General features: G+C 46.4%; 1 protein-coding gene across 3 annotated transcripts in view; it reads right to left on the bottom strand.

The window, feature by feature from the left end:
* ACVR1 (activin A receptor type 1) overlaps positions 1 to 12360 on the bottom strand; it is a 72278-nt gene that overhangs the window by 22161 nt on the left and 37757 nt on the right. For all 3 annotated transcript variants that reach the window (XM_054830093.1, XM_054830091.1, XM_054830092.1), the window contains 3 exons: positions 10810 to 10883; positions 1741 to 2007; positions 1018 to 1235 (listed from right to left, as the gene is read on the bottom strand). In XM_054830093.1, the coding sequence (XP_054686068.1) occupies positions 1018 to 1235; positions 1741 to 2007; positions 10810 to 10883 (559 nt within the window). The remainder of the gene's footprint in view (positions 1 to 1017; positions 1236 to 1740; positions 2008 to 10809; positions 10884 to 12360) is intronic.

The following is a 12360-nucleotide window of genomic DNA, read 5'->3' as shown; positions in this document are numbered from 1 at the left end:
GAAATACCCATTTCAGTTTCTCTCTCCTACAGAGAGAAACACAAACACACTCCGAAACACAGAAAGAAAAAACCCAGTCAATGTATTTGGTAGCATATTATTGAAAATATTTGTGTTCTGGACCATTTTTCTTTAGCCACTTTTCAACCCTGCAATGAAAGTACATAATGGCGGGAAAGCACCAAAATGGAAAGTGTTTTCCAGCCTCTTAATGTCGAAGAGATTTTTATCTTAGAAATGCAAGGAGGAGAACACTTCTCTTTGCATTGGTTTCAGAAACAAACACTCCTGCTGCCTCCGAAGCTTTACTTGCTCAGTTTCGGTAAAGCATGGGGAAGCTGCTGAAACACTTTTTTCTGGCCTGAAGTGAAAGGGTAAGATACATTAAGTCTTTAAAAAGGAAATACTTTCCCATGTCTTTTTATTTTCCAGAGACTATGCGAACAAGAACATATTTTACAAACTGAATTTTATGTTCTAATTTTTTAGAATTCTTACTGCTCTTCTGTCAACAAAATTTCACTACTTTCCTAGCCGTCCAAGAGCCCTTCTACTAAGATCATGGGAATCAGAGGTTTGAAGTTTTTAAAAGTTATAAATATCTGTGTTTTCTTCTTCCCTTAGGATCACATCTTTTCCAGCCTTTCAGGCTGTCTTTCGCATATCAAAGACACGGTACATTTTTACACATCGCAGATCACTTCAGGCTGCCCAACAATCAGACACACTCTGTTTTGCTGTTCAGGCATTGCTTTGAGGAACATAAACAGTTTGACTACAGTTTATAGTAATTCTCCCAGTCAAAGGAGCTGTACTTGCAAAAGCTATCTTCTGGTTAAACGTCATTTAAACTTCGGCTTTGCGAGCACAGGAACGTCACCATGGAAGCCCTGACGCTACGTGGGATCCCCTGGCAGGAAAAGGTCCTGTTATTGGCCACATCTGGAGGGTACGAGAGGGGAATTCGGAAGCAAAGAAAGTTCACACAAGTTCTCACCATGCACACAGGTTACTTACTGCCAACGTGCTGTCTCCAACATTTGACGCAATGAGTCCCTCAATTGTGCCATACTCTGCATCTCTAGAATTGAGCCTCTCCATATGGTTTTTCTGTATTCTCCGGATGATCAGCACAGCTACTGCAGAAAAAACTATCAAGACTATCACAGGAGCCAGTATAACAATGATTAGTGTTTCCATGCTGTAACCTGCGGCTTCTCCTTGAAAGGTTTGCCCTTAGAAAGGGGAAGAAGAAAAAAAAAGAAGGCAAAAAAACAGAAAGAGAGAGAATAAATAAATACATTTGCAAATTCCCAGAGAGTCTTTAAAAGCAGCAGCACTGACAACATTTAACTTGGGAGCCACCTGGTCTGAGAGAGAGGCATGACCCAGCCGGAGCTACGAGTGTGCGCTTACACAGAGGATGCTACGCAGAGCTGTCAGGACTGCCGGGTCCCTTCAGCACAACCCCCAGCTGTGACTCTGCAATTCACTCGCAGGCAGCGACTCAGCCCTGGCCCTGGCCGCACACTTTAACCCTCATCATTCTCCCAGCAACACAGATCATTCAGCCTGTGGACAGCAGATGAGGGCAGTGGGGAACGCAGCAGAAAGGGCCTTACCGCGTTGGTTAAACCCTTACTCTCGCTAGCGCTGAAGCCATCTCACTCCCACTGCTTCAGATGAAAGCCAAATATTTTTTCTGTCTCAAAACCCACTATTTATTAATTAACCCCTCACCTTTAGAAGAAGGCAACTGTGCAGTGATATTCATGTTGCACAGGTATCCTTGGCAGCACTCAACAGCTTGGTCAGGAGACGGAGGTGTTTTGCACGTCATTTTCCCTTGTTCATAGACTTGGAAGCAGCCTTTCTGGTAAACCTTAGCACCGTCATTAATGCTTAGGGAAGCAAAACATTGCTGGCCTTGGCAACGATCTCCATTCCCGCAGGACATGCCTTCACACACACATTCGTAGCGGACCATATTTAGCTTCAGTTCATCATCTGTAAAAGGGGAGAGTTGAGGAAAAAACACCATCGTTTTCTTAATAGCTTCAGTTATAAGAGATAATGAAATCATTAGGCAATAAAACTTTCTGTTTAAGGGAAGAAATATTACTCGCAACTAGTGCTGAAGAATGACCAAGTAGGAGCTAACGATGCTAATTTAGCCGGTTCAGCAAGACAAAGATATGAGCTCCCACCATCAAAGAAATACCAGTCATATTTGTGCACTCCAAGCACTCAAGTGTCGAGAGTTCAGTGACACTTTACATCACCTCTCACGCATACAGTAACGCGGGTATACAAAATGGGAGGGTTGTCTACACAGGGACAGTCAGAGGAAAAAAACCTAAAGAACAGTGTAAATTTAAACCAGATGTGTTAAACCACATTGTATTTCTATATGGAAATAGTTATTCTCAAGCATTCCAGAAATAGCATTAACTAAATCAAATTAAGGCCATTTAAATTTGCAGTGGACACAGCTACATGGGATTTAGGTTTAACCAGCTTGCTTGAAAAGTAAATTCCCAGAAGACAAGCCTTTGAAGAGAACCTTTCTTAAATTTCCCAGAAGTCAAGCCTTTAAGGAGAACCTCGTGAGTCTGAGTAACCAGGGAGATGAGCAGTGAAGCGAGAAGCAGCACACACTGTCAGCAGGTACAACACCTCCCTTCCAACTCCAGATGCTTCAGCTAAGGAAAAGAACTTTTAAGAGAACATATAGAGTACGAAACTAAACTTCCAAGCATCCTCAGCAAAGCCTCCGGGCATCCCCGGCTGGGGAAAACCCATTCACTCTGCGCAGAGCCGCACACGCTGCCGTCTCCAGAATGGCATGTGCTTTGAACACGCACACCGGGTCGCTCCGGTCTCTGTGGGAGAGGACACCGCTCTCGACTAGCTAACGCAGGACACGGGAAGCCCCAGTTTCCCAGAACGTACAGGTGCCCGTGGAGGGAAGCAGCCCTGTGCACTCGGGGGCTGAGGCGCACAGCTATGGAAAACAGAACAAGTCGCTGCTCTCTGTTGCACACATCCTGTGCGTGCACGCACGTTTATGGCAACTTCACTTGTTTTTACATTCTCTTTTTCAGTTCTAATACATCAGAAAAATGTCCAGCCACAAATACAGTGGATGCTCCTAAAATAGCAGCTGAGCATACCATGTGTTGGACTTTTTCAAGTCTATCATTAGAGTCTGCCCACTGGGAATATAACTTAGTTTGTTTTCCCCTTTGTTTTCTTCCCCTCCTCCCACAATCAACAAATACACAAATATAATTTTCCATATTTGAGCCGCTAACTAAATTAGGGAAAGAATCCTGAAATCAGCCAGCCTCTGTCACATTGATTTCAAGTATTGGTATACACAGTCCCAGTCATACACGTACCAAGCAATAACTTCGCTACTTTTGTGGAGCTCTTTAAAAGAAAAAATATTAATGCCAAACATCCCTATAACCAAAGTTCTGTTCCTTCTCCTCCCGTGACAGCAGCAGTAAAACACAACCGGTATTGTTACACACAAGCCCTTCACCCTGGTTCGCCTGGCTGGAAGTGCCGAAGGTGCTGGCAGAGACCTGCGAGGGCCTGGCTCCCCCCAGGGCCCGGCAGCGCCTGCCCCAAGGAGCACAGGAGCCGTACCTCCGTGAGCACGGCCCACCCCAGACAGCGCCTTAGCAGCAAGGGTTTCATAGCTCCCAGCGAGCGAGACACTTCTGTTGTCCTTGGCAAACGCCGGCCTGCGAGGACAGAGCTGAGGAGGTTTGCAGGCTGCAGTAACAGCCATTTCAGCTATTAAGTAACAGCAGAAATAGCTGCTACACGGAGTACGACAACTAACCTACCATCCGAGAGCCATGCAGAGTAGACAAGGAAAATTCACCTGGCTTGCAGCCTGCTCCAGCCTCGTGCTTCCCTCTTCTCCTGACCCACGGACCCTTCAAGGCTGAGCAAACCTCACGCAAGCCATGGGAGCGGTTCTGGCAGAAACCCACCTCCCCTCATGGGCCACCTCTTGGAGGAGCTCTGCAACCCAAAACGGGCCAGGAAGCGACTGCGCAGCCACAGGGCCGTTAATCAGCCGGCGCAGAGCAAACCTGCCTCCCTCGCATGCAATGAGCTAAGGCATTGCAACCACAAACACTCTACTCGTCCTTCGACAGGGCTGCTCCTGTCTGCAGGCAGAGTGAGCGATCCACCATGATGCTCAAACTGCTCCTTTCTTTACTTAGTTGGTTTTCCAGCTCCGGGGTATATTACCAGGTACCAGCCAGCCCTTCTCTCACTAATGCTCCCGCAGTGCCACACTGGTTACAAAACCAGGCTGAGCTTTACCCGACCAGGAAGGCTTATCTGGGCTGCAGAACTGGGCACAGCACTGACCGCGTGCCCCCATCCCTGCCTCTGCAGGCCGCCGGCTAAGACAGAGCTGCAGCTCAGAAGCCTGAGAGCAGACAGACGGGGTGATGCTTCAGTGAAGACGTCCAAGCCAAACACTGTGCTGTACCCACAAAGCGCTCTCCCCACACACAGAGCCAGCTATGAAGGGCTGGATGTTCCAGCCATATTTCCCAAAACGAACCAGCTGCGCCGGCAAAGCACAGTTTTGTTGGCACGCAGTGAATCCACAGCGGAGGCAGAGCTGGACTGGGTGATACCTCTCCACAGCTCGTGAGCATGGCTGTGCGAGCAAGTCTGCAGGACGGACGTGCCCGGCAAACGCCACAGGCCAGTGGCAATCAAGAGGTTACGGCTGAGGCAGATCAATTCCCCCAGACACACACACTCGGAGGTAAGCATCTACTCAACAGCTCCAGGCGCAGAAGGCTGTCAGGCCAACTACATATGTAGCAGTCGGGCAACTCACGCAGGCAAGAAGCCAAGCTTAAAAATACTTCCATTACCTAGACCGGGTCACGGCATGTATTTTTGTTCTCTAATACAGAGACTCATAGCTGCACTTCTGGCCCATAAATACTGTGCACGCACACACAAAATCTGACTTGCCACACAAAGATACGGAGATTTGCATTGACTTCTCACTAACCAGTTTATTAGTTCATTATTATGAAAGTGTCAAAATTGAAGCTCCTTTATTTTGTTTGCTTATGCACTTTATGAAAGTCAACAATTAAGAGTGCTGACTCTAATTATCTAGGTATTGCAACAGAACAAGAACCAAGACACTCCCCATTCTCATCTGTAAGCTGGAAGGTCCGGTGCTCAGCCACGCTGCGAGCGGTGCTGGTGTGCAGGCACCCCGACCCGGAGCTGCCGGGCTGCAAACCGCCACATAACGATGGAAACAGGCAGATGCAGGGGAAAAAAGACAAGGTACTTTCTTTTTCACATAAACATTTTTACGTGAAGTTTATTTCACACAACCAGTTACCCATCCAGACAGTTTTATTTCATAGTTTATATCCAATTCCTGGACTGTAAACATTTGTTAACTGTTTAGGAAAATACCAAACTACTGCTTTCCAAGGAGAAACACACCACATATGTTTCTGGTAACACGCCTTAACTTTGAGGTGATCTCTTCACATTTAGAAGAGCGATCCGTTTTCCGTCAAAACAGCCAGTACAATAGGTGCTTGGCCACTTTTTCTTATCGGCACTACAGCAACAGTTTCTTCAACTACCTCTGAAAAAATACCTACGTTAACTACGTGATGTGGTCAGCAAATACTGAAGTAATTTTAAAAAGCATAGAAAAGCAAAAACATATATCATAAGAGTCTCAGTTTTCTTTCTAAAGACACAGTCTCTAACTATATTACGCATAGCTTTTAAAGAAGGGCTCTCACAGTATCAAATCATTTCCTTCCAGCAATGCACCACCACCACATACCCTCCCTTTCAAAATACTTGCACAGAGTATCCCAAGGTGGAAGGGACCCGTAAGGATCATCAAGTCCAACTCCCTGCTCCTCGCAGGACTAAATTTCACCTGGCAGATACAGACTAGTATATCTTACTACACAGATACAATACACATTGAGCGCATGCACGCGAGCGGCCGTTCAGAGGGATAACCTACATGACACCACAAGACCTCTCAGTATGCGGCTGGCAGAAAGAGCCAGGTGGCCACGGACGGACAGAGGTGGACAGGCCGACACAAACCAGCCCCTCGCTCACCGAGACGTGCCTTTACAACGGCCTAAGTTTAAGGGGGACAATTCCATCTCATTGATTCCTCTTTACCGGAGAGTGAGGCAAAGCAAAAAGAAGGGACACCTGCGGCCCCAGCCGAGCGGGCAGAGAAGATCCACCCAGGAGCTCTCCTGCAGCCCGGCCCGCAGCTGTGCGGCAGGACGGCGCCGTGCCCCCGTGGCCGCATTCTGCACATGCACAGACGCTGCAGTCATCGGCTAACCTCGGGCACGTGCGGCCGATCCCAGCCCTCAGAGCCACCGGGATCCAGCTTCCCAAGCCGAGAGCCCTCGGAGCCGTACACGGTTGTTAGTTATCCCCATCGTCGAAGGCTTGCTGCTCGGCTTTGAGCGGGACCACCTGCTGAGTGGGGTCACTCTGTTCAAATGGAAAACCCGGGAATCGAACCGGAAAGGTTACAAGTCACAGGCAAAGCTTATTTCAGAGAGCTGCTGAAAGCTCTAGTAGGATGAAGGGGACTTCATGCTCAAAGGCCAAAATATTTAAAAGCAGCAATATTCTTTTTCTTTTTAAATGACCGGGATTGGGGAAAAAGGTGGGATCTGCTAGGGCTTCATATCATAATGAATTGAAGGAAAGCAGACTTGGAAAAATTAAAATCTCTTTAGAGTCTACTTAATTGTACATTAGACAACTCATTTGGTGGTTAGCTTCCCTTTATGATTCTTAGTCATTTCAGGGAAATAGAAAATAATAAACCTGTAGAGACAACTCCTCCATTCAGTTTCTCAATGCATACAGTAACAAGCATTATATATATACATATTATACTATATATACATTATACTATATATATATATATATATATAATACAACAACCACAGAATCATTTTGGTTGGAAAAGACCCTTAACATTGAGTTCAACCACGAAGCTCAGGCTGCCAAGTCCACCACTAAACCCTAAGTGCCACATCTACCTGTCTTTCAAATACCTCCAGGGATGGCGAATCAACTGCTTCCCTGGGCGGCCTACAATGATTTATTTTACATAGGATTTAGTAATTTATCAAAAGCCTTTGAATTTTGCAGTGCTAAGAAACAGCTGTTTGGCCTTATTATTGTTCTCCATATTACAAAACCCCTAAACCAGAAGAAGCACGACTGCTACGGACGGTGACAGTCAGCGAGCTCTGCGGCAGGGCAGAGGAGCAGCCTCCCCCAGCCCAGCTGCTGGAGCGGGGCCGGGCTGTTCCCAGAGCCAGCTTCCCCAGGCCAGACGGTCGTTCTGGGAGTTCCAGTAGCTCCCCAGCACTTCCCGGCCGTGGCGTGACAGGACACCCTGTCCAGCCTGCCCAGCTCTTGTGCCCGCGCTTGGCAGGGAAGCCATGGCAGGACAGGGCCCGGACACCGTCCCCAGTCACCGGAGAGGGCAGAAGCCTCGGCAGCATTTCACGTGCCGTGCTCCTAATGCTGCCATCAGGACCAGGAAATGGCATTTGTGCACACTCGCTACTAAGTGAAAAACCTCACGCTCTTAAGCACAGGCATTACATTACTTCGAAAGTACTCTGCTTTACTCAGGGTTTAGCTTCTTGGGAAATGAAGAAAAGCCTCTTTCCTCACTTTACAGCGCTAATAAAGAAGCAACAGAAGAAAGCGCTGCAATAAACCTATAGAATAAAAGGATTTTCTGGACACTCAAGTAGGAAAGAGATATGTTGCTGCACTTAGAATTCTACAGTGTTTGGGTTGTGGACTTTTTTGGTTTTTTGGTTGGTTTTTTTGTGTTTGTTTGTTTTTTTGAAAATCATAGACTAACAGATTGGTTTGGCTTCAAAGGGACCTCCCAGCCCACCCAGTGCCACCCCTGCCACGGGCAGGGACACCCTCCACCAGCCCAGGTTGCCCAAAGCCCCATCCAACCTGGCCTTGAACACTGCCAGGGAGCCAGGGGCAGCCACAGCTTCTCTGGGCACCCTGGGCCAGGGCCTCAGCACCCTCACAGGGAAGGATTTCTGCCTCACATCCCATCTCCATCTCCCCTCCTGCAGCTTCAGGCCATTCCCCTTGGCCTGTCACTCCCTGCCCTTGGCACCAGCCCCTCTCCAGCTTTCCTGGAGCCCCTGTAGGGACTGGAAGGGGCTCTAAGGTCTCCCTGGAGCCTTCTCTTCTCCAGGCTGAACAAGCCCAACTCTCTCAGCCTGTCAAAAGGCTTTGTGCCTTTGTTTGTTTGTTATTTTGTGCAAAGGGAAGACAAAGTAACTGTTTTCCCCCAAAACATCAACTTTTAAAAACATTCAGAAGCAGCAGATGGGAAAGCAAGCTGGTCAGGGTGCACCAGACCCATCTCTGTGGCCTGGCAGCAGCAGATCAACTTCCATTCCCTCAAGGATCTCCAAAGGCACGCTCTCCCTTGAATAACACCCCAAATGCAGGTCTACACCCCTGGGCTTACCACCTTCGCCCTGGCACAGGCTGCTGGCTCGTAGGCACCGAGCGGCACTTAGACCCCAAGGAAGAAAGCAGTGGGCTCTCCCAGTGCTACTACGTGTCTGATTAGTGAGGAAACCAAAACCTAGGTGACAAGACATAAATGAAAATCTGCTGAGGAGTCCACTGGGTATTGCTGCCCACTCCAAACACTCCTCTCCAATCAGCTTGGAAGGAGGAAACTATTTCCAAAGGAAACAGAACAGCAGTATGACTAGCAAACATGAAAAAAGGGAAAGAGCAGTATTGTTCATGTGTGTTAGACAAGTAATTGATCACAGAAAAGAAAACTCACCATAGGAAGTATGAGGGGAGGAGAAGGGAAGGAATAAAGCAAGAAAAGCAAAGCAAGATTGCCACATCTCTTCTACAAAGTCTTTCACAGGAGCTGTATCCCCATGGGAAAGAAACGCAGGCCCAAAGACAGAGCTCTTTAAAAAGTATTATTGGACAAGCTGTCCCTCGGCACGGCAGCTCCACGTCGTGAACAGGAAACTCTGTTCTTCATAGATGTCCAGTTGGCACAGGCAGGCAGACAGCAAGAACACAACATCTGCACATGTCTGCTCGCAGGCTCCTCCCCTGTAGCACCTCTGCCAAAGCCTCCAGCAGCACATCTGGTCCGGCTCTGCCTCGGCTCCCAGGCGAGGCACGACCCTGTACCTCCAGCCTCAGCACCACAGACAGCCGGGAAAAGACAACGCCTTGGCACGGATTTAGTAACTCTTCTCCTCCGGATCGCTTATTGGCGCCTTTTCAACAAAAAGATAACATTTAAGCCCTAGAACCTACTTTCCTCTTTTTAAGTGGAGTCAGGTCAAATGACTGAGATTTGAAGACCTGCAGGGTCGCTTTGGGTAGGGGTGGGTGGGCTGACAGCGCTGCTCTACAGGCTGCACTGCGCGGGCAGCGCAGCGTCTGATTCCGCACATCGTACGAGAGACGTGAACCAGGACTGCGGACTTTAACCTGCACCTTTCCCACGTGTTTCTCTTCTCCATCCACTACTCTTCATGGTAAGGATGTGAAAGGCAGGTGGTTTAACTTTAAGAATTTAATATAAGCGGTTCTGAAAGCTGGAAAAAAATGTTTTCAAGAAGCAGACAGCGGCACTTAAAGAGTGATAAGAAGGTCCAGTGTGATAACTGCTACCAAACCTTATTTTAAGATAATATTCTGTCAATAACATTAGCAGGTTAATGTATTTCCACAAGAATTCATCCTACATTCCTCCCTTTTTAAATTTTGTCTCAATTTCCTATTCATAGACATGACTAAAGTCAATGAGTAGACCTCTGTGCATTTTTAATCTTCCCCTTCCACTACCCATTCTAACATTTCATTTAATATACTCTGCCTTTTATTATTCACATCAACATTTGAAAATAAATGCATTTTGGCAGAGTAGTTCAGAAAGATATTTCACAAGGTAAATACAAAAGAGCATAGATATGCCATACACCTCTTGAGTCACTTAAAACGTAAAATTGAGAAAACCAAGTTACTCACAGAACCTTTTTAAAAAGCTGTTTGTGAAGTAGCAAGCATGCATCTTTCAGGAGGTCATCTCCCAAAACATCCAGAAGACTGTCATATGAACCATTCCTGCCTCCCCATGGCAGTGGAAATACCCTTCTCCCATTCTGCTGACACAAATCCTAAACACACTGCATGTCATAAAGCCTTTACGTGCACACAACTGCATAAATGATTTATGACAAAGTCACTTTCCATATCCAAAGACCTTACTGGAGCAATCATGGAAAAGTTATCAAACACCATACTAAATAGTCCAAAGAGCCTTCCCAGAGAAAAAAAAACCTTTGCTTTTAAGAACACAAGCCACACAATTGCACCTCAGCCCATGGGCTAGGAAGACCTACTCGTTACATAGCTCAATAATTTGTTATTCAAATAAAGTTTCCCATTTTCCTCCCCAGGCCCTGGCAAGACCTATGCCAATCACACACGCTATAAATTTTATACATAAACGGGCAACGAATATCCTTTGAACAACTCTGAATGGAAAAGCAAACACCACGTTCCTGAGAGGAACATGCCCAGGCTGTCAGCTCGGGAGCAGCAGGGTGTGTGGAGCGGTGCCAGTCGGCTCCGGCAGCTGAGCCGACGCTTGAACCCAGCTCCGCCAGCAGCAGAGACCTATGCACCGACACGCACGTCACTCACCTTGCCAACTTGGGGAGGGAAACGCCATCAGGATCAGCACAGGAAGAATCATAACTCCGTCTACCATTGCAGAGCTGCAGAAAGAGGAGAGACATGAGAGCTGTGTACACTTTCACTGTTGTCTTAAAATGCAACCACTCCAAAATCAGTGTTTAGCAACATCTTTCATCAATTCCTTATACAAAATGTAGAACCACCAAGGTTGATTGGTCTCCTTTTTACCAGGTCTTGTTTCCTAAGTAATTTCCTTAATGTAAAAAATTCATAATTTACTGCAATTTCTTAAATCTGACTTTTTTTTTTTTTTGAGTCATAGAAACATCACGTGCAACTACAGTGCACGTGTAGAAGCATGGTAGTAGGAAAACAGTACCAAGCAGGCATGTAAAATAGAAGATACATTATTTCAACTGGGTATTTAAAAGCTAAGTTTTTGTGAACTGAAAAGAAGGTCTGTAAGACTGCATATTATTTGAAGGGAAACAGAAAAGATCTCAGCCAGAAGACTCTGAATAACTGTAACCAGCAGAAACCGTTGCTAGATGGCAAGAAGAAGAGCAGGATGTATGTAAGGGAGACACCACTCTCAGAAGAGTAATTTCCCAGTGTAAGCTGCTTTTCCAAGGGTTTTCCTTTCAGTGGCCCAGCTCCACGTCCCTGCTGCTGCAGACAGGTAACCGCATCTTGCGTGAAACGGGCTGTTGCCAGCACATCAGCAGAGGCACACGCTCCCTCTAAAGCGGTAAATAAAGGAGTGAATTCTCTTATGTATATCAAATCTTTTCCAGGATACTCGGTCTTTACAACAAAGGAAAAGCCCCACTTTTTACTGTGAAATAAGAAGTATTTAACAGGCTTCTGAAAAGAAGCTTTTCTGCGGTTTCTTGAAGTCTACATTTAAATGATTCCTATTACCAAGGAACAGAGATTAACTACAATCCATCTGCATTGGGATTTAACCCAACAAGCAGGGCCAGATGACTTGGAAGGGCTCGTCCATCCTGTGCTACCATTTCCTACAGAGACTCTCTGGCCTAATCACGTACCATAAAATTTCAGTCAAAAGCAGCGGCAAGTAGCACATGCAAAGCAAAGTTACTCTCCTCGACCGAGGCACTAAGTCATTGCCAGTCTTCTTACGTGTAAGTATTTGTCCTAATTTTTCAGATTTAATTCTAGTGAGGCAGATGAAACTTGAAAATAAATTTGATACTGCCGTTTTTCTTTCAGATATCTTCTGTTGCTGCCTTCTCAAATCATTAGCAGGCTGCTTAAGTGCTTGGTGACGAAAGCCAAGCCATTTACTTCTATATTTATTTCCTGACATGGATTTGTTTTGCAGAATATGAGAAATATTTCAATAATTGCTTCATCATCAGTTAAAATGATCAAAAAATTCTGGACCCAAGTATTCAGAGTTTTCATTCTTACAGAAAGGATCAGGCAGCGCTCGCCACTTAACCTGCAGGAGTGAAACTCACTTTCAAACATCCATTCCCCAAGTAACTTTGCCTTCCTCGTTCTTGACACATGCCAGTGCATTCTTAACAC

This window comes from Grus americana, chromosome 6, assembly GCF_028858705.1.
Source record: "Grus americana isolate bGruAme1 chromosome 6, bGruAme1.mat, whole genome shotgun sequence".
In the NCBI taxonomy this organism is placed as follows: domain Eukaryota; kingdom Metazoa; phylum Chordata; class Aves; order Gruiformes; family Gruidae; genus Grus; species Grus americana.
The sequence above is the reverse complement of the archived record's forward strand: the minus strand, read 5'-3'. Positions and strand labels throughout refer to the sequence as shown.